The sequence below is a fragment of the Callithrix jacchus genome, chromosome 22, assembly GCF_049354715.1.
Source record: "Callithrix jacchus isolate 240 chromosome 22, calJac240_pri, whole genome shotgun sequence".
Classification (NCBI taxonomy): Eukaryota; Metazoa; Chordata; class Mammalia; order Primates; family Cebidae; genus Callithrix; species Callithrix jacchus.
Window position 1 is genome coordinate 11,733,074 of NC_133523.1, and position 24,172 is coordinate 11,757,245.

Below are 24,172 nucleotides of genomic sequence, written 5' to 3' on the forward strand. Positions count from 1 at the left end.
TACCACCTTTCTAGTTGGGTTTCTGAGTGGACGTCCAGTTTATTGATTCCCAGTGCTGGAATCCGAGCAACCCACTGCGCCAGCCAAAACAGCAGCGATAAGATTGATGGTGCTCTTCTGCCCGGGAATCTCCTCCCGTTTACTCTGCCTGAAGAGCTGTCATGCCGAGGCGCCATCAAAACCGCTGCGCCGGCCACAAGAGTTGCGCTGGCGACCCGTGGGTCTCCTCCACTGGGAATCTTCTGGTCCATGAGTGACGAAAATTCATCTGAAAGTGTGGCGTCCTCTCGTTCTCTGCGCTTTCACTGGGAGCTACAATCCCAAGCTGTTAGCGATCAGCCATCTTGGATCTCCAGCCTTACTTTTTTTTTTTTTTTTAATAGAGACAAGGTCTTGCTTTGTTGTCCAGGCTGAAGTACAGTAGCACAATCATAGCTCACTGCAGTGTCAAGCTCCTGGGCTCCAGTGATCCTCCCACCTCAGCCTCCTGAATAGGTGGGACTAGAAGCACATGGTACCACGCGCAGCTAATTTTTAAAAATTTTAAATAAAGACTAGATTTCCCTGTGTTGTCCAGGCTGCTCTCAATCTTCTGGCCTCCCAAAGTGTTGGGATTATAGGCATGAGCCACTGTGTCTGACTGATGCAGTCAGCAATCTCCTGCAGCCTCCACCTTCCAAGTTCAAGCCATTCTGCCTCAGCCTCCTGAGTAGCTGGGTTACAGGCACACATCACCACCTCCAGATAATTTTCATATTCTTAGTAGAGATGGGGTTTCACCATGTTGGTCAGGCTGGTCGAGAACTCCTGACCTCAAGTGATCCTCCTGCCTTGGCTGGTGCTGGGATTACAGGCGTCAGCCATTGTGCCCAGGCTGATGCTTTCTTAAGTGACTTTCCTGTCACTAACCTGCTGCATCCCTTTCCCAACCTACAGGGTGATGTTGACCGCCTGGGGCTATAGTGTATCTGCACCTCTATAGTGAGGTAACTACCTGTTGAATTATATTTAAAGAGCATTTAGGCAGGGCAAGGTGGCTCACACCTGTAATCCTAGCACTTTTGGAGGCCGAGGCAGATAGATCACAAGGCCAGGAGTTTGAGACCAGCCTGGCCAATATGGTGAAACCCTTATCTTTATACTAAAGATACAAAAACTGGCTGTGATGGCACATGCCTGTAGTCCCAGCTACTCAGGAGGCTGAGGCAGAAGAATCGCTTAAACCCAGGAAGGGGAGGTTGCAGTGAGCCGAGATTGCACCACTGTACTCCAGCTTGGGTGACAGAGTGAGACTCCATCCTACAAAAAAAAAAGAAGAGCATTTAAAGAAATGCGCACACACACAAAGTTGTCCCACGCCATGCATGTAACTGTAATTATGTATTCAAATATTGTATTAACCATTGAAATAGTGGCAGAAGATGGATAGCTGTCTAAAAAGCTAAACAGAATGAAAAATATTGAGTAATAGGTAATGTTATATAACTTCATAATATTCAATGTAATAAAATGGAACTTCACTTGGGTATGGAGGAGATAACTAAAATTGAGGCAAAGATCATAAAAATCTAGAAAAATTCTGCATATAGACTGTGCTGCCAATGCCTTGTTTTCTGCTTTAAAAACAGGTGGCGCATACATGTAATCCCAGCTACTCAGGAGGCTGAGGCAGGAGAATCGCTTGAACCCAGGAGGTGGAGGTTGTAGTGAGCTGAGATCATGCCATTGCAGTCCAGCCTGGGCAACAAGAGTGAAACTCCATCTCCAAAAAAAAAAAGTGTTCCTTGGCTGGGTTAGGTACACACAGCACCTATGGTGTCACCGTCTACACCTTGGCCTCCCCTTCTGGTCTCTTGGAGGGCCAGGGCCCTGTCTCATTCATTCATCTTTGTATCTTCAGAATCTACCCCTCATGGGAGAAGCAATAAATGTTCTGCTAATAAATAAATAACTTGCAAAAGTACTTTCCATTACCATCCACACTCGAATTTGATCACCTGAATTCTGTCATCCCAGTCCTCTCTCCTGAGCCTTTCTCCTGAGCTCCCAAGAACATTCTAAGTAACCTCCCAGCCTCCCCACTTGGCTGTCTCAAAGGCATCTGAAACTCCACATTTGCACAACCAACAGCATCATCTCCCTGGCAACCCGATTTCATCCTCCCTTCCCTTAGTGAATGACATAAAAAGCCACCTAGTTCCCTAGCCTGAAACTTAGCAGCAAGCCTAGAGTCTGGCTTCTCTCTGTCCCTCTGCATCCTGTCTCAAAACCCTCTCTTTTTTTTGAGACGGAGTCTCACTCTGTCTCCCAGGCTGGAGTGCAGTGGTGCCATCTCACATCACTGCAACCTCCGCCTCCCGGGTTCATGCGATTCTCCTGCCTCAGCCTCCAGAGTAGCTGGGATTACAGGCGCATGCCACCATGCCCAGCTAATATTTGTATTTCTAGTAGAGACAGCGTTTCACCATTTTTATCAGGCTGGTCTCAGTCTCTTGACCTCAGGTGATCTGCCTGCCTAGGCCTCCCAAAGTACTGGGATTACAGGCGTGATCACCTACCTTTTTAATTTCTCTAAATCTACCATCATTAGCAGCTCTATAACTTGCACTTCTCAACTAGGCCATAGTGACCTTTATTTTATATACTTCTTTTTTTTTTTTTTTTTTTTGAGACAGTCTTGCTCTGTCGCCAGGCGCCAGGCTGGAGTACAGTGGCGCAATCTCAGCTCACTGCGACCTCCGCCTCCTGGGTTCAAGCAATTCTCCTGCCTCAGCCTCCCTAGTAGCTGGGGACTACAGGCGCACACCACCACACCCAGCTAATTTTTGTATTTTTTAGTAGAGACGGGGTTTCACCATGTTGGCCAGGATGGTCTCGATCTCTTGATCTCGTGATCCACCCGCCTCAGCCTCCCAAAGTGCTGGGATTACAGGTGTGAGCCACCGCGCCCGGCCTTATTTTTCTTTTTTAAGAAATTTTTTGGTCATTTTGTTTTTGAGACAGACTCTCACTCTATTGCCCAGGCTGAAATGCAGTGGTGCAAAATCAGCTCATTGCCACCTCCGCCTCCCAAGCTCAAGTCATTCTCTTGCCTTAGCCTCCTGAGTAGCTGGGACTACAGTATACACCACCATGCCCGGCTAATTTTTGTATTTTTAGTAGAGATAGGGTCTCACCATGTTGGCCAGGTTAGTCTCAAACTCCTGACCTCAACTAATCCATCTGCCTCAGCCTCCCAAAATTCTGGGATTATAAGCATGAGGGACTGTGCCTGACCTTTTTTTTTCTTTTTGAGACCGAGTTTTGCTGTTGTTACCCAGACTGGAGTGCAATGGCATGATCTCAGCTCACCACAACCTCCGCCTTCTGGGTTCAAGCAAGTCTCCTGCCTCAGCCTCCCAAGTAGCTGGGACTACAGGTGCACACCACCATGCCCAGCTAATTTTTGTATTTTTAGTAGAGATGGGGTTTCACCATGTTGACCAGGATGGTCTCGATCTCTTGACCTCATGATCCACCCGCCTCAGCCTCCCAAAGTGCTGGGATTATAGGCGTGAGCCACCACACCCGGCCCTTTTTTTTCTTTTTAAGAGACAGATTGCTCCATTGCCCAGGCTGGAGTGCATCAGCATGATCACTGCCAGTTTGAACTCCCCCAGGCTCACATGATCCTCCTGCCTCTGCCTCCTGAGTAGCTAGGACTACAGGCGGGCACCGCCACTCCTGGCTAAATTTTGTTTAATTTTTCTGTGTAGATGGAGGTCTCGTTATGTTGCCCAGGCTGGTCTCAAACTCCTGGCCTGAAGCAATCCTGCCTTGGCCTCCCAAAGTGCTGAGATTACAAGCATGAGCCACAGTGTCAGTCCCTATTGACCTTCTACACTGTAATCCGATTTCCTGCTCCTGTTGGTCAGCCTAAAACAGTCCCCCACTGGCCACGAGATCAAGCCTAAATTCCTTCACATAGCATACGAGGCCTTCCAGGGCCCTGACCTCCACCCTCTATTCCAGCCTTAATTTTTTTTTTTTGAGATGGGGTCTCGCTCCGTTGCCCAGGCTGGAGTGCAGAGGCGTGATCTTGGCTCACTGCAGTCTCCACCTCCCAGGTTCAAGCAATTCTCCTACCCCAATCTTCCCCAGTAGCTGGTACAGGTACCCACTATATCCACTACCAACCCAGCTAATTTTTGCTTTGTTTTTTTTTTTTTTTTTTTGAGACAGAGTCTCACTCAGCTGCCCAGGTTGAAGTACAGTGGCCAGATCTCAGCTCACTGCAACCACCGTATCCTGGGTTCAAGGGATTCTCCCATCTCAGCCTCCTGAGTAGTTGGGATTACAGGCACCTGCTATCATGCCTAATTTTTGTATTTTTAGTGGGGAAGGGGTTTCACCATGTTGGCTAGGCTGGTCTTGAACTCCTGACCTCAGGTGATCCACCCAGTTCAGCCTCCCGAATTGCCGGGATTACAGGCATGAGCCACCGCACCCAGTGCTGCCTTATTTATTTATTTATTTTTTGAGACGGAGTCTTGATCTCTTGCCCAGGCTGGAGCACCGTGGTGTGATCTCAGCTCACTGCAACCTCTGCCTCCCAGGTTGAAGCAATTGTCCTGCCTCAGCCTCCCGAGTAACTGGGATTACAGGCACCCACCACCACGCCCTGCTAATTTTTATATTTTTAGTAGAGACGGGGTTTCACCATGTTGTCCAGGCTGGTCTTGAACTCCTGACCTCGTAATCCACTGGTCTCGGCCTCCCAAAGTGCTGGGATTACAGACATGAGCCACTGAGCCCAGCCTTACTGATTTCTACATCCCCTCCATCTGCAGCAATCGGGGACCTTCCACGATTTCGCCAAACATTTCAGCCTTTGCCTGGAATGACTCTCCTTTCCTGCCTCCTTCGTAATGGAACGTTTGGAACTTTTCTTCTCTACTCACACAACACTGTGGTCTTGCTGGTCACAAAGCTGCTACAGTTTATGAATATCAGTGCCCTCCAGCACACACCATCTTGAGGGTGCAGACTATACCCTATTCATCTGTTTTTCAGCACCCCAAAAACATTAGTTTGCTGAATATCTAAATGAATGCAGCACTGACACTGGGGCTCCCACACCTCCTCCTACCCAGTTTGCCTTGTTGTCTGAACCTCTCCTGGATGCTCTCAAGTTTCAGACCCTAAAATTAAAATCAATGAGAGCACCAGGTGTTTCTTTTTGTGTGATTGTTCACAACCTGCTTGAGCTGCTAATGGTTCAGAGCGGCTTCTTTCTAAGGCTCAAGGGATGAGGCTGGAACCGGTTTTCATCACAGCTAAGCAAACAGTTAAAAAAAAAAAAAAAAAGCACTTGAATTCAGCTAATTCAAGTTTCATGGTAGGATAAAGACCTGCATCAGATGTCTGCTGAGAGCTTCTTTATTTTTCCAACCTCTCCTTTGGGGATTTATTCCTTTCGATTTCATTTTTCTTAATACTCAGTAGCTGCATATTAATGAGGATGCTAATGCATCATAGGCTTCCCTGGGCCTGCATTCACCAATTAACTTTAATAAACAAAATGCGCGGTGTCCTCGCTGCTGGCTTTCCAGGTTCCTGGGCCGGCTTCTGTTGCCGAACCCTGAACCGAGGCCAGAGAATGCAAAGTCAGCCCAACACAGCACGTCGCGCGTGCCTGTCCTGCGCGGGGATTGGGCAATGGGCTGGGGGCTGTGAACACATCGCTGCGTTCGTCTATTATGTATGGTCTGTCCTTCTAAGAAGTCCCTAATTTGGCTGCAAGGATTAGGACATAGTTCCCAAGCAGGGCCCACGCTGGCAGGGGGCCCAGGAGCTGCGGAGGAAATGGGTCTAAGCGTACAGACCATCTGTTCGCTCCAGGTAAAGCTGTGATTGGCAGGCGACTGAGCCAGAGCCGCCCGCTGGTGGGGCCCTCCCTCCGTGGCCTCTAACAGATATACAAGTAAACAATCCGCCAGCCACTTATGACCACCGCGGGCGGTAGTCTCAGGAGAGCAGGCAAGCTAATCAAACATTCAAGGGGGGAACACAACAGAATCTCTGGCGCTTGGGCAAAACAATGTTTTGCTGAAGTACAGCCAGGAAGGGGGGAACGTTTGAATCGAAGCTGATGAGCCAGTTCCTCAACCTCTTCTTTTCTCTCTGGAAACGTGTTAACATTTTAATCATGTTGCTGAGTATCTGCTGCTGGATCTATTAACTGGCCCCTGCACTGGTTTTAATCCATCTGTTTTTTGGCCCAGAGTTCCTCTGGAGCTCCTTGAAGTCTCTAAATGATTTGCAGCAGGCTGTGTCTCTTCACCACACAGATCCTGGTCGAAACACGCTATTCCGAAGTAAGGTATTATCAAACAAACGACTTCAGCCATTGCTTCCCTTTTTTTGGTATCCAATTGATAGCACACACCTAGAAACCATTCCACCCCATGGCCTACTTTACAACCGAGGAATGTGGGGGGCCAGGGACGCTGGCTTCATTTCTGCTGGGGTCCTCAGGGCCCTGTCCTGAGCCTCCTCTCATTCTTTCCCCAGGTGAGCTCATTCATTCCACAGCTGCTGCTGAAACAGTGACTCCCAAGGCGCCATCTCCAGCCCCTCACCCCACCCCGAGATCCGGGTCAGAAAGTCCAACTGTATCCTGGACATGTGGATGTCCCTGGCCACCTCAAATGGCCCAGAAAAACAAGGACAACACAGAACTTGTGTTCTTGTCTCTGCCAAAAAAGCCACCACCTACTGGAAACCACCACAAGCTGGAAGGCAGGCAGCAGTGATGTGCTGGTAAGCATTTAGCAACTGGCTTTGTGATGGGGGGAAACCCTGTTTCGGAGCGTTTGCCAATTTTTGTGGTACAGAGACTCCCACCATAGCCAGTTTCAAGCTACCAACATGAAGACGCTAAATGCCAAGTTGAGAAGAGGTGTGTAGAATCATCTCTTGCAAGGTGGTAGGAGCTAGCTCCAGCCACCACAGCCGGGAGACATCCTCCCTCATCCTCTTCCTGTGCCTCATGGCACAAAGTACTTCCTCCATCTGCCCTGCTAACGGCCACCCCCTGAAGAAGCCTCCCACTGGACCTCCCCACATCCACTCATTCTCCCTCCCAACCATTCTCTATAAAGCAGTCATATCTTTTTATTATTTTGAGACGGAGTCTCACACTGTCGCCTGTGCTGGAGTACAATGGCATGATTTCTGTTCACTGCAACCTCCGCCTCCAGGGTTCATGTGGTTCTCCTGCCTCAGCCTCCCAAGTAGCTGGGATTACAGGCACATACCACCACACCTGGCTAATTTTTTATATTTTTAGTAGAGATGGGGTATGACTATGTTGGCCAGACTGGTCTTGAACTGCTCACCTCTTGATCCACCTGATGGCCTCAGCCTCCCAAAGCGCTGGGACTACAGGCATGAGCCACTGTGCCTGGCCTTATTATTTTTGAGACGAAGTTTCACTTTTGTTGCCCAGGCTGGAGTGCAGTGGTACAATCTTGGCTCAATGCAACCTCCACCTCCCGGGTTCAAGTGATTCTCCCGCCTCAGCCTCCCAAGTAGCTGGGATTACAGGCATGCACCACCACACCTGGCTAATTTTGTATTTTTAGTAGAGATGAAGTTTTGCCATGCTGGCCATTCTGGTCTTGCACTCCCGACCTCAAGTGATCCATTCACCTCGGCCTCCCAAAGTGCTGGGATTAGAGTTGTGAGCTACCACACCCGTCCTCTACTGAATATATATATATATTTTTAGATAGTCTTGCTCCATTGCCAGTCTGGAGTGCGGTGGCACAGTCTCGGCTTACTGCAAGCTCCACCTCCCAGGTTTAAGCAATTCTCCTGCCTCAGCCTCCCAAGTATCTGGGGTTACAGGAGCACTCCACCATGCCAGCTAATTTTTGTATTTTCAGTAGAGATGGGGTTTTGGGATTTCACCATATTAACCAGACTATTCTCAAACTCCTGACCTTGTGATCTACCCATCTCAGCCACTCAAAGTGCTGGAATTACAGGAGTGAGCTGCCGTGCCCAGGCTACAGAAATTTTTTTTTTTTTTTTTTGAGACATAGTCTCAGTCTGTCGCCCAGCTTGGAGTGCAGTGATACAGTCTTAGTTCACTGCAACCTCTGCCTCCTGGGTTCAAGCAATTCTCCTGCCTCAGCCTCCCAAGTAGCTGGGATTACAGGCACCCCCACCACACCCAGCTAATTTTTTGTATTTTCAGTAGAGATGGCCATGTTGGCCAGGCTGGTCTTGAACTCTTGGCCTCAAGTGATCCACTCACCTTGGCCTCCCAAAGTGCTGGGATTATAGGCATGAGCCACCATGCCTGGCCTAACTATTTTTTAAGAAATTAACTGGATGTTCTGGCATACCTGTAGTCCCAGCTATTTGGGAGGCTGAGGTGGGAGGATCACTTGAGTCTGGGAGGTGGAAGCTGTAGTGAGCCATGATTGCACCACTGCATGGTGACAAAGCAAGATGCTGTGTCAGGAAGAGGGTAAAAAAAAGTAAACACTGGCAGAACCTTGTGGAAGAAAAGGGTGAACGAGAAGGACCCAGGGGCCCATGTGGACCCGTTGGGACAGGATCTTCCTCACCTATCTGGCCCTCCACCAGCTTCCTCCTCACGGTTCTCCTCGAACTGCTGATGCACCTTGCTCTCCCCCAAGGGCTGCAGCTCCTGGTCTTTGCACTTTACATGGGGCATGTCCACCTGTGAGCACAGTCAGGAGTGGGGATGAGGAGTAAACAGAGTACCCTCCTGTGGACTCTTCAACGCTGGGCACCTTGATGTGCCACTGCAGGATGGTGGGGACCCAAAGGAGAGATGGGCAGGGCTAGGGTGGTGCCATGAGGATAGGGGTGTGGGGTGAAAGGACCCTCTGTCCCTGGGGAACGCCTGGACACCAGACCTGGAGGGGCTGGATGCGGGCAGGGCTGTGGGAGCAGAACTGGAGGGCCTGGGCTCCTAACTGGTATGTGTGTCAACTGGAGTCCTTTGAGAAAGAGGTAGCAGAAAAGAAATGAAGTCGGGGCAGGGCGAGGTGGCTCATGCTGTAATCCCAGCACGTTGAGAGGCTGAGGCAGGCAGATTGTGAGGTCAAGAGTTCGAGACCAGCCTGGCCAACATGTTCAAACCCCGTCTCTACTAAATATAAAAATTAGCCAGACATGGTGGCACGTGCCTGTAAGTCCAGCTACTCGGGAGGCTGAAGCAAGAGAACCGCTTGAATCCAGGAGACAGAAGTTGCAGTGAGCAGAGATCAGGCCACTGCACTCCAGCCTGGGCGACAGAGCAAGATTCTGAATCAAAAAAACAATAGAAAAGACATGAGGCCGGCACGGTGGCTCATGCCTGTAATCCCAACACTTTGGAGGCCGAGGCAGGCAGATCACAAAGTCAGGAGTTCGAGACCAGCCTGGTCAACATGGTAAAACCCCGTCTCTACTAAAAACACAAAAATTAGCTTGGTGTGGTGGTGGGCACCTGTAATCCCAGCTACTCGGGAGGCTGAGGCAGGAGAATTGCTCGAACCCTGGAGGCGGAGGTTGTGGTGAGCCAAGATCCCACCACTACACTCCTTCCTGGACGACAGAGTGAAACTCCGTCTCAAAAAAAAAAAAAAAAAGAAAAGAAAGAAAGAAAGCCGGGTACGGTGCGTGGGTGTCTGTGCCTTTCTCTACTCCACTCAGGCCAGGCGCTATGTGTGGAAATCAGACTGTCAGGGCGTCAGTCAGGGCCAGGTTCAGTCAGTCAGGAAATTTGGGGCCAGGCCTGATGAGAGGCAGCCTCGATGGCAAAAGACAAGTGGCCGGGTTCGGGTCCGCAGGAGAAGGCTCGGATCGCAGCCGTTCTCTGCCCATTTGTCCGCCCGCCCCACACGCGCGAAGGAAACAAGCGTAGCGTACTCCCTGTCGCTCCATTCTGTCTTTTCCCGCCTTCTAACTCGCACCCTTTGCGCATGCGCCGGCCCCGCCCCTGGCGAGCTGTGCTCGCACGCTTGGCGTGTACTCCTAGCCCCGCCCCCTTGAGAACTCCGCGACCAGCCGGGCGGGGCCGACGGTTAAGCGGCGGTTTGGCGGTCCAGGGGCTGCACGCGCAGGCGCTGCCGAGGAACAGTAGGGTAGGCTTCGCGTGCGCGTGTTTGGCCACCCGTGTGTGGCTGTGGGAGACTTCAGGGTCCCATGCAGCGCCCGGGTTATAGGGCTATCAGAGAGTCTTGTATTTATTCTGTACTTTATCCGCTCTAACTTTATGTGCTCTGCCTTGGGAAATATTCTCAGTAACAAATTCTTTTTTTTTTGAGACGGAGTTTTGCTCTTGTCATCCAGGCTGGAGTGCAATGGCGCGATCTCTGCTCACCGCAACCTCCGCCTCCTGGGTTCAGGCAATTCTCCTGCCTCAGCCTCCCGAGTAGCTGGGATTACAGGCACGTACCACCATGCCCAGCTAATTTTTGTATTTTTAGTAGAGACAGGGTTTCACCATGTTGACCAAGATGGTCTCGATCTCTTGACCTCGTGATTCACCCGCCTCGGCCTCCCAAAGTGCTGGGATTACAGGTGTGAGCCACCGCACCCAGCTTTTTTTTTTTTTTTTAAGACTTAGTCTTGCTCTGTCGCCAGGCTGGAGTGCAGTGGGGCAATCTCGGCTCACTGCAACCTCCACCTCCTGGGTTCAAGCGATCCCCCTGCCTCAGCCTCCTGAGTAGTTGGGATTACCAATGTCATCCACCATGCCTTTCTAATTTAAAAAATATGGCCGGGCGTTGTGGCTCAGGCCTATAATCCCAGCACTTTGGGAGGCCGAGGTGGTGGGTGGATCACGAGGTCAAGAGATTGAGACCATCCTGGTCAACATGGTGAAACCGTCTCTACTAAAGATACAAAAAATTAGCTGGGCATGGTGGCGCGTGCCTGTAATCCCAGCTACTCAGGTGGCTGAGGCAGGAGAATTGCCTGAACCCAGGAGGCGGAGGTTGCGGTGAGCCGAGATCGCGCCATTGCACTCCAGCCTGGGTAAGGAGCAAAACTCCGTCTCAAAAATAAATAAATAAAAATATTTTTCTGCGGCCGGGCATGGTGGTTTACACCTGTAATCCCAGCACTTTGGGAGGCCGAGGTGGGTGGATCAATGAGGTCAAGAGATCGAGACCATCCTGGTCAACATGGTAAAACCCCATCTCTACTAAAAATACAAAAATTAGCTGGGCATGGTGGTGCATGCCTGTAGTCCCAGCTACTCGGGAGGCTGAGGCAGGAGAATTGCCTGAACCCAGGAGGCGGAGGTTGAGGTGAGCCGAGATAGGGCAAAACTCCATCGCAAAAAAAAAAAATTTCTGGTGCGTGCAGTGGCTCGTACCTGTAATCCCATCACTTTGGGAGGCTGACGTGGGTGGATCACCTGAGGTCAGGAGTTTGAGACCAGCTTGGCCAACATGGCAAAACCTGTCTCTACTAAAAATACAAAAATTAGCTGGGTGTGGTAGCACACATCTGTAGTCTCAGCTACTCAGGAGGCTGAGGCAGGAGAATCGCTTGAACCTGGGAGGCGGAGGTTGCAGTGAGCTGAGATCATGCCACTACATTCCAGCCTGGGTGACAGAGCAAGACTCCTCTGTCTCAAAAAATATATATATTTTCTGTAGAAATGAGATCTTTCTGTGCTGAGGCCAGGCTGATCCCAAACTACCAGGCTCAAGCAATCTTCCTGCCTTGGCTTCCCAAAGTACTGTCTCAAAAAAAAGAAATTATCTGACCTACCCTATTGACTCTAGGTCATAAGACCCCTATGTCATAGAAGTTTCTGCCCCACACAAGGCCTATCTATCTGGATTCTTGGCTTCTCTGAGCATGCATTCCTTATATTCCAAGAAGAATCCGGACACCCAGGCCTTGTTAGGTTTATCTACTCAGCCTATTTGTATCAGACAACCACCCCCAACTCTTTTTAATCTTGCTCTGTTGTCCAGGCAACAGTGGAGTGCAGTAGTAAAGATCTTGACTCACTACAACCTTGCCCTCCCAGGTTCAAGTGATTCTCAGCCAACCGAGTAGCTGGGATTACAGATGGACCACATCCCCAACTAATTTTTGTTATCTTTAGTAGAGATGAGGGTTTTCCATGCTGCCCAGGCTGGTCTCAAACTCTTGGCCTCAAGTGATCCACCTGCCTCAGCCTCCCAAAATGTTGAGATTATAAGCATGAACCGTGACAAACCCTTTTTTGTCCAATCAGTTTTCTACCTGGGTGTTCAAACTTTGTTAAACCTAAGCACAAAAATAGACACTTTTCATTAATCAGATGTGGTGGCAGGCATCTATAATCCCAGCTACTTGGGAAGCTGAGGCAGGAGAATCCCTTGAACCCAGGGGTTTCAGTGAGCTGAGGTCGCCCCTGCACTCCAGCCCAGGCAACAGCCTTACTCCATCTCAAAAACAAAACAATAAAAACAGTTTTCCTTATATCTCTGGGTCTTGATTCTGAAGGCTTGTTAGGTGAGACTATGATCAAATAAATTTGTATACCTTTTCTCTTTATTAATCTGCCTTTTGTCAGTGATTTTCAGTGGAAGTTCAGAGGGCAATAAGGAAGCTTGCTCTTCATCCCTATATGGCCAAGGTTCAGGTTTGATAGACATGGTAACAGATTCCAGGGTACTTGTGTTTATTTAGACACGTAAGTATGTATTTAACGACTGGGTCTCACTCTGTTGCCCAGGCTGGAGCGCAGTGGTGTAATCACCATTCATTGCAGCCTCAACCTCCCAGGCGCAAGTGATTACTTCAATCTCTGGAGTACTTAGAATTACATGAGCCACCATGCTGAGCTAAGTTTTGTTTTTTTGAGACAGGTCTAACTCTGTGGCCCAGGCTGGGGGGCAATGGCGTGATCTCAGCTCCCTGCAACCTCCACCTCTGGGTTCAAGTGATTCTCCCACCTCAGCCTCCCAAGTAGCTAGGACTGCAGGCGCCCACTACCATGCTTGGCTAACATTTGTATTTTTAGTAGAGAAAGGGTTTCACCATGTTGGCCAGGCTAGTCTTGAACTCCTGACCTCAAGTGATCCACCCACCTTGGCCTCCCATAGCTCTGTGATTAGAAGCATAGAAGCATAAGCCACCGCGCCCAGCCCAGTACCCAGAGTTTTGACCATCAAGTGGTACACTGAGCTAGGGGGACCCAACAAGACCCCTCACCCCTAAGGAAAGGCACCAGATGGGGGCAACTACCCACTTTATTAGACAGTAGGTGACCCACAGGTCTCCCCAGGGCCCACCCTCACAGTGGACACACCATACAGGACAACAGAAGGAACCTGCTACCCAGTCCTCTTGTCCCTGGGATTCTGGCCCTGGGACGGGTGGGAAAGAGGAAGGTGGGGCTGGCCTCACAGAGGCCTCATAAATACAAGGTCACTGGCCCAGGGATACAAAGGAGTGGGGCAGCAGGGACTCGGGGAGGGTGAGCTGTCCTGGAGTGGTCCGTGTCATGCAGCCTCCTGTGTAGGAGGGGGCCTCGGCTTGGCATCCAGGCGGCAGAGGGGACTGTCGTACACCATCTGCAGGTTCACCTTGTGGCCCACCAGCTCCCGGATGTTGTTGATGCCATATTTGATCATCGTTGGGCTTACGGGGGAGGGAACAGAGTTTACCATGAGGTCAGCACATGTGCTCTTCTGCGTAGTTTTTCATGGCTCCCATCTTCTTCAGAGGAAAAAAGCTCAAGTTTGCTCCATGACCCACAGGGCCCTGCGCCATCTGCCCTATCACCTCTCACTCTCCACCTTCAGCCATACTGGCCTCCTCCCTCTTCTAATACACAAGGCACATTCCCACCTCGGGGCCTTGCACTGGCTGTGACTGCTACCTAGAACACCCTTCCCCAGATACTGTCACGCTTCACCCCTTCATCTACCTCCAGGTTTTGCTATGATGGCACTTCCTCCCTGACGCCTTCCCTGGCCACGTAGTCGCCCTAGACCTCCATATTGTCACTTATTGCCCCGGTACACATTTTTGTCTTTATTTGTTAAGTGCATTTGTTTTTTGTTTTTTTTGAGACGGAGTCTCACTCTGTCACCAGGCTGGAGTGGAGTGGCATGATCTTGGCTCACCGTGACCTCCGCCTCCTGATTCAAGCAATTCTCCTGCCTCAGTCTCCTGAGTAGCCGGGATTACAGGCACCTACCACCACACCCAACTATTTTTTTGTATTATTAGTAGAGATGGGATTTTGCCGTGTTGGGCAGGCTGGTCTCAAACTCCTGACATCAGGTGATCTGCTCACCTTGGCCTCCCAAAGTGCTAGAAATACAGTCATGAGTCACTGTGCTTGGTCTATTTTTTTTTTTTTTTTCTTGAGACACAGTCTTGCTCTGTGGCCCAGGCTGGAGTGGTATGATCTTAGCTCACTGCAACCTCTGCCTCCTGGGTTCAAGCAATTCTCCTGCCTCAGCCTCCAAAGTAGCTGGGATTACAGGCGCGCACCACTGCACCTGGCTAATTTTTGTACTTTAAGTAGAGACAGGGTTTCACCATGTTGGCCAGTCTCAAACTCCTGATCTCAGGTGATGCACCTGCCATGGCCACCCAAAGTGCTGGGATTACAGGCATGTGCCACCATTCCTGTTTTTATTTTTTGTAGAGACAGAGACCTGCTCTATTACCCAGGCTGATCTTTAACTCCTGGCTCAGACGATCCTCCTGCCTTGGCCTCCCGCAGCACTGGGATGACAGGTGTGAGCTACCATGCCTGGCCTGATGTACTTACTGGTCTTGTGAGTTACAGTTCTCGCTCCACTGGGACCCCCGATTCACATAGGCAGCGATGTGAGCTGTCATATTCACAGCACAGGAGCAGGCATTTAGTTTGTGCTTCCTGTGAAAGTTTTGTGGCTGGGCACAGTGGCTCACACCTGTAATCCCAGCACTTTGGGAGGCCAAGGTGGGCAGATCACGAGGTCAGGAGTTTGAGATCAGCCTGGCCAACACGGTGAAACACTGTCTCTACTAAAAATATAAAAATTAGCTGGGTGCAGTGGCAGGTGCCTGTAATCCCAGCTACTTGGAAGGTTGAAGCAGGAGAATTGCTTGAACCCAGGAGGCGGAGGCTGCAGTGAATCGAGCTCATGCAACTGCACTCCAGCCTGGGTGACAGAGCAAGACTCTGTCTCAAAAAAAAAAAAAAAAAAAGTTTTGTACACTGAATCAATGAATGGGTGGATGAATGAATGAATGAACCACGAAGATCTGTATGCCTAGAGAGTGGTCTGAGGCAGCTGGACACCCCGAATTCCCGCCTGGGCACTTACCGCTCCAGGGAGAGGCCCCAGGCAATGACTGACACATTCTCGGGAAGCCCCATGGGCAGCAGCATTTCCGGACGGAACACCCCTGAGTTTCCAACCTCCACCCACTTCTTCAGGCCTGCAGGGGTGGGATAGGGAAGACAGGGCCAGTGCGTGTGAGTTTCTGGGCACTGCTGGTACAGCTTCTGGGTCTGGTGGTGAGCTAGGAAGGTGGGTTACAGGCTTGGCAGTGGGGGGACCTGTGCTGAACCATGGTAGCCTGAGTGCTCCCTCCCCACCCCAGTACCAGGGCCCACCCTGACCTGGGTGGTAGCTGAACACCTCCATGCTGGGCTCCGTGTATGGGTTGTAGGCTGGCTTGAAGCGGAGTTGGGTGATACCTGCAGGGAGTGGGGGCGGGCAGGCGAGCAGGGGTTTGGATAATGCTGGTGACCAACGTGCCTGCCTGCTGCCGCACCACCACCGCCCACCCCTGCCCACCTGCTCACCCAGCTTGCTAAAGAACTCCCGCAGAATGCCCATGAGGTGGCCCAGGGTGAGGCCGTGATCTGCCACCACGCCCTCGATCTGGTGGAACTCAGCCAGGTGTGTGGCGTCCAAGGTCTCGTTCCGGAATACTCGGTCAATGGAGAAGTACTTGGCTGGCGTAAAGGGTTTCTAGGGGTGACAGTCAAGCCAGGCCCGGCATGGGTCAGAAGGTCCCTTTGACAGAACCCTCTCCCCACTCTGGCCCCCACCCGGGCCAACCGCACCTTCTGAGCAAGGCGGTAGAGCACACGGGCGCTGGCTGACGTGGTGTGGGTGCGCAGGAGGTTTTTCCGGGCCTCGTCCAGTTTCCAGGTATACTTGTACCTTCAGAAGGGAAGACGGGAAGTCCATGCCATAGCCTAGGGGTCCCCAGCCTCCTTCCCCTCCACACCAGGTGAGTCCCGCCTCACCCCTGTGAGCCATAGCCGCCCTGAGAGTGGGTCCGCTTGACCCGCTGGACGTAGTCCATTGGGAGCTGCAGGGCCTCGGCTGGATCTGGGGAGGGCAGAGCATGAGGTCAGTCAATGAGCATTTCTCTTTCTGTTGTTTTTCAGACAGGGTCTCGCTTTGTTGTCCAGGCTGGAGTGCAGTGGTGCAGTCTGGGCTCACTACAACCTCTAGCGATTCTCATGCCTCAGTTTTCTCGTGTGTGTGTGTGTGTGTGTGCAGACAGAGTCTTGCTCAGTTGCCCAGGCTGGAGTGCAATGCCTCAATCTTGGCTTGCTGCAACCTCTACCTCCCAGGTTCAAGCAGTTTTCCTGACTCAGCCTCCTGAGTAGCTGGGATTACAGGTGGCTGCCACCACGCCCGGCTAATTTTTGTATTTATAGTTGAGATGGGGTTTTGCCATGTTGGTCAGGCTGGCCTCGAACTCCTGACCTCAGGTGATCCACCCACCTTGGCTTCCCAGAGTGTTGGGATTACAGGCACAAGCCACCATACCTGGCCTGTTTTTTTTTTTTTTTGAGACAGAATTTCACTCTTGTTGCCGAGGCTGGGGTGCAATGGCGCAATTTTGGCTCACCGCAACCTTCGCCTCCCGGGTTCAAGTGATTCTCCTGCCTCAGTCTCCCAAGTAGCTGGGATTACAGGCATGCGCCACCATGCCTGGCTAATTTTGTATTTTTAGTAGAGACAGGGTTTCTTCCTGTTGGTCAGGCTGGTCTCTAACTCCCGACCTCAGGTGATCTGCCTGCCTCAGCCTCCCAAAGTCCTGGGATTACAGGCATGAGCCAGAGCATCTGGCCGTTTTTTTTCTTTTTAAAGGGACAGAGTCGTGCTCTGTTGCTTAGGCTGAAGTACAGTGATATAATCATAGCTCACTGTAGCCTCGAACTCCCAGGCTCATGCAATCCTTCACCTCAGCCTCCTGAGTAGCTGGAACTACAGGTGTGTACCACCATGCCCAGCTAATTTTTTTTTTGTACAGATGGGATCTTTCTATGTTGCTCGAACTTCTGGCCTCAAGTGATCCTCCTGCCTTGGCCTCCCAAACAGTGGGATTATACCCACTGAGCCTGGGCAGGTTTCCTTCTTTGTGAAAAGGTGTACAAGTATGCTTCCAGTAGTTGGCAGAAAGATTAGAGCAGTGGCTAGCATGTGACAACTGCTTAGTAAGTTTTGGGTGCTATGACAGTGATGACGAGGATGATGTTGCTCCTCCTGGCCAGATGGCAAGCACCCAGTGACCTCAACTGCCCTCTTGGTCAGGAAGGCCACCCACTGTGGAAAGTCATTCCATTTCAGATAGTGGTAAGGGCAAGAAAAGAAAAAGATGGGGCTGGCGCGGTGGCTCATGCCTGTCATCCCAACACTTTGGGAGGCTGAGGCAGGCAGATCACAACGTCAGGAGATTAAGACTATCGTGTCCAACATGGAGAAACCTCATCTCTACTGAAAATACAAAAGTAGCCAGGTGTGGTGGCACACGCTTCTAATCCCAGCTACTCAGGAGGTAAGGCTAAGGCAAGAGAATTGCTTGAACCTGGGAGGCGGAGCTTGCAGTGAGCCGAGATTGCATCTTTGCACTCCAGCCTGGGGAACAAGAGCAAAACTAGGGGTGAAGGGCTTCTGCAGAACTGGGGGTGGGGCTGGGAGTGTCAGGTTGGCCTGTCTCTGGTGACCTGTGAGTAGACGTTTGATGCTGCAGCCTCCATTGAAGATCTGGGAGAAAACAGGTCTCGGCAAAAGACAGAACATAAGCAATGGCCCCGAGGTGGGCACACCCTGGCATGACCAAAGAAGACTGGGGGTCAGGCATGATGTGGGGGTTCATCCCTGTAATCCCAGCACTTTGGGAGGCCGAGGTGGGCGGGTCACACAGTCAGGAGTTCAAGACCAGTCTGACCAACATGGAGAAACCCTATCTCTACTAAAAATGAAAAAAAAAAAAAATTAGCCAGGCATGGTGGCAAGTGCCTATAATCCCAGCTACTCGGGAGGGTGAGGCAGGAGAATTTGCTTGAACCCAGGAAGTGGAGGTTGCAGTGAGCCAAGATCATGCCACTGCACTCCAGCTTGGATGACAGAGTTAGACCCTGTCTCAAAAAAGACTGGAGGTCGGGGAATGAGAACAGAGCTTGACACATCAGCTCCCTTGGGCCTTCTTGGCCACAAGGATGGATTACATCTTATATATTTTTTTAGAGATAGACTCTTCCCTATGTTGCCTGAGCTGGATTTGAACTCCTGGGCTCAAACAATCCTCTTGCCTTGGCCTCCCAAGTAGCCGGGACTATAGGTGCACATCACCATGCCCAATTCTAGACCTAATTTGATAAAATGGAATGCCCATCCTGTAAAGGCTCCGCCCTGGCCTGGCATCTTTCATGTCTCAGCGAGGCTCCAGGGGCTGACCCACCTCGAAGGAAGAAGGTGTCGTGCTGGTCACGGGCTGGGTGTTGCTGGGGCTGGAAGAGGGCGTCAAAGTTCCAGAAAGAGCTCTCAATGAAGTTATCGGTCGGCATCTCGGTGAACCTGGTGGGAGACGCGGCCTGACTGCCCTGCTTGTGCCCAGCGGCGGCAGCAGGCCCCACCCCCGGCCCCATGCTCACCCCATCTCCAGGAAGATCTGTCGGAACTGGGAGCGGACCTTGAGCAGGGGGTGAAGGTGGCCGCTGTCAGGGAGGACGCCTTGGGCCAAGAAGTTGTAGGGCTTGAAGGGCCGGTCCCGCCAGGAGCCACTGGGGGAGAATCCAAGGGCCTGGTAAGGGCTGCCCACCCCCGCCCCCTGCCCCAGCTCCCAACTTCCCTGACCTGGGGTTGCCCCCTACCTGGAGATCATCTCTGGGCTCAGCTCTGTCTCCTGCTTGGAGATGCTGGTACTAAAGGCACTGCCTTTGCTCACCCAGTAGGTCTTCAGGGTCCTGCGGCCAGGGAAAGCAAGGGGATGCCACTGCCACCTCCTCCTAGAGGTTTTCCTTGATCTCCCATCTGATGAGGATCCCCATGCCATCTACCAAGTCGCTCTGCTATATTTCCATCCTGGCATTTATCACTACCTGAAATCCTCCTATGTGGCCATGTTCTATCCCTCGTATTCACTCACTTATTCATTCAACACTAATTGAGAACCTAATGTATGCCAGGTGGTAAGGACACGACTGAGTGATGATAGTAGGGAAAGTCTACCAGATTTATTCTGTGCCACGCTCTGTTCTGCTAGAACAGTAGTTCCCACAAACTCCTGAAAGAGTAGTTTTTTGTTTCTATATTTTTTCGACGAGTTTCACTCTTATTGCCCAGGCTGGACTGCAATGGCACAATCTCAGCTCACTGCAACCTCTGCCTCCTGGGATCAAGTGACTGTCCTGCCTCAGCCTCCTAAGTAGCTGGAATTACAGGCATGCGCCACCATACCCCCCGTTAATTTTCTATTTTAGTAGAGACTGGTCTCTCCAGGTTGGTCAGGCTAATCTCGAACTCCTGACCTCAGGTTATCCACCCAGCTCAACCTCCCAAAGTGCTGGGATTACAGGCGTGAGCCACCGTGCCAGACCTTCCTTTTTCTTTTCTTTTCTTTTTCTTTTTTTTTTTTTTGAGAAGAGTTTTGCTCGTTACCCAGGCTGGAATGCAGTGGTGCAGTCTCAGCTCACTGCAACCTCCACCTCCCAGGTTCAAGCAATTCTCCTGCCTCAGCCTCCCCAGTAGCTGGAATTACAGGCACTCACCACCATGCCTGGCTAATTTTTGTAATTTTAGTGGAGACGGGGTTTCATCATGTTGTCCAGGCTGATCTCAAACTCCTGACCTCAGGTGATTCATCAGCCTCAGCCTCCCAAAGTGCTGGGATTACAGGCATGAGCCATTGTGCCTGGCCCCTTTTTCTTTTCTTGAGATGGGGTCTCTCTATGTTGCCTAGGCTGGCCTTGAATTCCTGGATTCAAGTGATCCTAACACTTCACCCTCCTGAGTAACTGGGATTATACTTGGCCCAGGCTGTTTTATAGATAAGGAAACTGAGACCAGCAAAGGCCAGGTCACACAACTAGTTAAGTGGCAGAGCCTGGACTTCAATTAGGCATCCCAGCTCTCATCTGTTCTCTCTGCCACTTTGTGTCTGCACAAAGGGGACATCTGTCCTGTGTGAGGACAGCCCCCAGCCCGTCCAGGTTCCAGAAGCCTGTCTGGTGTGCATTCATTAAACTTCAGATCATGCTAAGGACAGTGAAAGAAATGGACAAGCACCAAAGAATGAAGACTAGGAGTGATGGGCTTCATGGAACCCTCCTCTCCCCTTGAGACGCAGGAGTGAGACGTGATGAGGAGCCTGCCTTGAAGATCAGCAGAAGGGTCCTCATGGGGAAAGACCCCAAGGTGTGTGGGCTTGACAACTATGACATTAAGTGGGCTAGGAGGAAACTGGCCACACCTGTGTCTGGAGTGGTCAAGGTGTCTCCCTCCTACCATGCCTCCACCATGCCACACAAGTGGGTGGTGGGAGCCTGAGCCTGGTGGGGTACCCACTCACACTTCAGCCAGGAGCTTCCTCTTCCTCAGCTCACTCCTCTCCTTTTCCCCCAGCTTCTCAGCCTGTCCCCGCTGGACCATCTGGAGCCGCCGCTGCACGTCGTCCTCCATGCTGTCCACCTGTCAGGATGAGGGGTGTGAGCCAGGGGCCTGTGTGCTGGTCCATATGCCCGCTGGCCAGCCGGTAGGAACTCACCACTCGGAACACCCGGGGCCCATCGGCCGTGCTCTTGTCCACCCGGATCCACTTGTTGGACATGGCCTTGCTGAACCCCACTTTGCCACTGGGCAGTCGCTGGAAGAGAGGCTGCAGTGAGTGGGGCACAAGGGCCGCCTTCACCCCATCACCCATTCCCTGTTCATCCTGCAGATCCTACCATAAGCTCGCTCTGGGCCAGGCCCTCGGGGGGGATGCTTCGAAACACACGGGCCTCATGGCTGCCCTCCTGGGCAATCTCCTCGCCCTCCGAAGTAAGCTCCCAGCGCTTGGTGGAGCGAAGTTCAGCCTCGATGACCTGCAGGGAAATGAGGGGGTCCGGGCAGGGGTGAGGCTCAGATCCAGGCACCCCCTTTCTGCAGCACTGGGTCCCAGGTTCAAAGCACAGCCCTTGAAGCTGGTTTCGCATCCCAGCTATACAACTCCCAGGGTAAAGCAGACCACTAAGGATGCTACCTGGCAGATGACAAATTCTCACTGTCAGTTTTGAACCCATGATTGATTTTAATGTGAAAAATTAGGTGAAGTGATTTGTCTCCACCTTTTTTTGTTTTCGTTTTCTTTGAGAGGGGGCCTCACCATGTCACTAGTCTGGAGTGCAGTGGTGTGATCACAGCTCACTGCAGACTCGACTTCCTGGGCTCAAGCCATTCTTCTGCCTCAGTCTCCCGAGTGGCTGGGACTACAAGCACTTGCAACCACACCTGGCTAATTTTTAAATTACTTTTTAAAGACAGAGTGGGCCGGCCACAGTGGCTCACACCTATAATCCCAGCACTTTGGGAGGCCAAGGCAGGTGGATCACCTGAGGTCAGGAGATTGAGACCAGCCTGGCCAACATGGTGAAACCCACTCTCTACTGAATAAACAAAATTAGCCAGGCATGGCATGCACCTGTAATCCCAACTACTCGGGAGGCTGAGGTAGGAGAATGGTTTGAAGCCGGGAGACAGAGGTTGCAGTGAGCAGAGATCATGCCATTGCACTCCAGCCTGACAACAGAGTGAGACTCCATCTCCAAAAAAAGAAAAAAAGATGGGGTGTTGTTATATTGTCCAGGCTGGTCTCAAACTCCTGGCCTCAAGTGATTCTCCTGCCTCAGCCTCCCAAAGTGCTGGCATTACAGGCATAAGCCACCACCTCCAGTCTGTCTCCATATTTAAATGTTCACATATCACCAGGTGCAGTGGCTCATGCCTTTAATCCCAGCACTTTGGGAAAGCCAAGGCGGGCAGATCACAAGTCAGGAGTTTGAGACCAGCCTGACCAACATAGTGAAACCCCATCTCTACTAAAAAATACAAAAAATTAGCCGGGCATGGTGGTGGGCACCTGTAATCCCAGCTACTTGAGAGGCTGAGTCAGGAGAATTGCTTGAACCGAGGAGGCAGAGGTTGCAGGGAACCGAGATCATGCCATTCATTGCACTCCAGCCCAGGCAACAGTGCGAGACTCCATCTCAAAAAACAAAACAGAAAATGTTCACATGTCAGTCCCCAGAATGTCAGAGAAGGGCTCTGGAGGTCCACATTACAAACAAAAACTGAGGTTCCAGGTCCAGAGCCATGCAGACAAGGACAACAAGGATAAGTAGGGTGTACAGGGCCTAGCTCTCACTTCGTTTTAATCCCAGCTCTGCCCTTCACTTACTTTGTGACCTCAGGAAAGTTGCTTAACTTCTGAGTGACTCTTCTCAACCATAAAAGAAAGGTGTGATAGGTTCTACCTCAGATGATTTCAAGGAGTAGGTAAATTAATACTCAGAATATATAGTGCCTACCATGTGATAAATTTGGCATAAATTCTAACTACCATAATTATTATTTGGCTATTATCGTCATTAGATTGAACCTCATCTCTTATATTATTTAACCCTCTGTGACATATACAAATGTCGAATCATATTGATGAAGGCACTGTCACCCCACACAACATAGCTGCTATCTCTCCTCTGCATTGAGGACTATGGACTCTGCAGCCTGAGTGCCTAATTTCAAATCTGGGCTCATCAGTCCCTTCTATTCACACTGATTATGTTACTGACCATCAGCTGTCACATCTGTAAAATGGGAATAACATGGTCAACAGCCTAGGATTATGGAAGGGATTGGACAAACAAGCTGAGACTACGGTGGGGCACAGAACATGAGCTTTGTGGATAAACGGCTCAGATCCTGGCTTCATGGATCCAGCCTCTGTCACTGTCCACTGGCCCAAGCCAGAAGGTGGGACTTCATCTGTGCTCCCCTTGCCTTGTCCTGAATCCCAGGCCTTCCCCACCTCCCCCAAGCTGCCTTCCCAGAGCCATACATCATGCCCTCCAGCTTGGACAAGTACCAGCCTCTGCTTTCATCCCTTCACCTCTAGTTCTGTCCCTGCCAATTCTCCCCAAAGGTGATGCAGCTAGCACACTCATCTGACCCGCTCTGGCTCCTGCTATGGCTCCCCAGTTCCCCCATGAGGTAAAGACCTAAGAGGCCTTGCAATTACAGCTGTTCTAGTCTCCCTCGCCGTCTGCCACCTCCCAAACTCCCGGCCACTGATCTCTAAAGCGCTATCACTTTCTGCCACAGTGCAGAGACACGACTCAGCCGTCACCTGCACCAGTCCGCTTTCCCTGACCCCCAAGGCTGAGTCGCCAGGTCACCGCTGGTTCCCCTGTGTTCCCCTGATCACTATGGTTACTGAAGCACCTTCCTATTAGGTCGTAACCTGCACGCTGCGTCTTCCTTGTCCGTCATCGTACCCCCTACCCACGCTGAGGTTAATAAACGTTTATTGCATGCCTGCGTCTGGGCCCTCACTCGTCCCGGGTTGGGCACGTATACTGCCACCCCCAACTAGGTTTGATGGCGGCCTGGACGTAGGGACCTCGCGGCAAGGGGGCTGTAGGTGCAAGGGCAAGGCAACCCAGCTCACCTTGCCCAGCGCCTGAAGGCTCTTCACGGCGCCCACCACCGCCTGATGCTCCACGCCCAGCTCGGCCGCCAGGTCCGCACTGTCCAGGCCGCCATCGGACGCCTCCAACCGCCGGAGCAGCAGTTCCGCCACTGGACCATCCGCCATGGCTGCTTCCAGTGTATTCAGAGTGTCCCGGCCGGGGCCTGAGCCACCGGAACCGGAATCC

The 24,172-nt window shown here is 51.4% G+C and overlaps 2 protein-coding genes across 9 annotated transcripts in view; both read right to left on the minus strand.

Moving 5' to 3' along the window:
- Positions 1–9,965, minus strand: part of SYCE2 (synaptonemal complex central element protein 2) — a 16,983-nt gene extending 7,018 nt beyond the window's left edge. For 4 of the 6 annotated variants that reach the window (XM_017968055.5, XM_035287078.3, XM_035287075.3 and 1 more), the window contains exons 1-2: positions 9,931–9,965; positions 8,619–8,734 (exon numbers count right to left, since the gene is read on the minus strand). In XM_017968055.5, coding sequence (XP_017823544.2) covers positions 8,619–8,734; positions 9,931–9,945 — 131 coding nt within the window. In that variant the 5' untranslated portion in view covers positions 9,946–9,965. Of the gene's footprint in view, positions 1–8,618; positions 8,735–8,933; positions 9,031–9,930 lie in introns of those variants that run through there. The other 2 variants (XM_035287076.3, XM_078360684.1) reach the window with 2 other exon arrangements.
- A 3,276-nt stretch (positions 9,966–13,241) lies between these two features.
- On the minus strand, positions 13,242–24,135 carry FARSA (phenylalanyl-tRNA synthetase subunit alpha). Of its 3 annotated transcripts, none has more exons than XM_035286618.3 (13): positions 23,965–24,135; positions 21,206–21,343; positions 21,025–21,123; positions 20,830–20,948; positions 19,133–19,225; positions 18,914–19,042; positions 18,721–18,836; positions 16,271–16,355; positions 16,085–16,184; positions 15,821–15,989; positions 15,635–15,712; positions 15,336–15,450; positions 13,242–13,650 (listed from the first exon to the last, which is right to left on the minus strand). In XM_035286618.3, the coding sequence occupies exons 1-13, from the start codon at positions 24,109–24,111 to the stop codon at positions 13,512–13,514; spliced, it is 1,527 nt and encodes a 508-aa protein (XP_035142509.3). In that variant the 5' UTR covers positions 24,112–24,135; the 3' UTR covers positions 13,242–13,511. The 3 variants fall into 3 exon arrangements, with proteins under 3 accessions (XP_035142509.3, XP_035142513.3, XP_035142512.3); XM_035286622.3 differs by having other exon boundaries at positions 13,242–13,725; XM_035286621.3 differs by having other exon boundaries at positions 13,242–13,728.
- Positions 24,136–24,172: the final 37 nt, after the last annotated feature.

What these genes read in the sequence shown, in the direction of transcription:
- FARSA (XM_035286618.3), bottom strand. Translation starts at nt 24,111, where the DNA reads ATGGCGGATGGTCCAGTGGCGGAACTGCTGCTCCGGCGGTTGGAGGCG. An exon ending in AGGAAGCTCCTGGCTGAAGT is followed by an intron (nt 19,226 to 20,829) that starts GTGAGTGGGTAC and finishes CCCTGGCCGCAG; the next exon opens with GACCCTGAAGACCTACTGGG. An exon ending in GGTGTTCAGCTACCACCCAG is followed by an intron (nt 15,451 to 15,634) that starts GTCAGGGTGGGC and finishes CCACCCCTGCAG; the next exon opens with GCCTGAAGAAGTGGGTGGAG.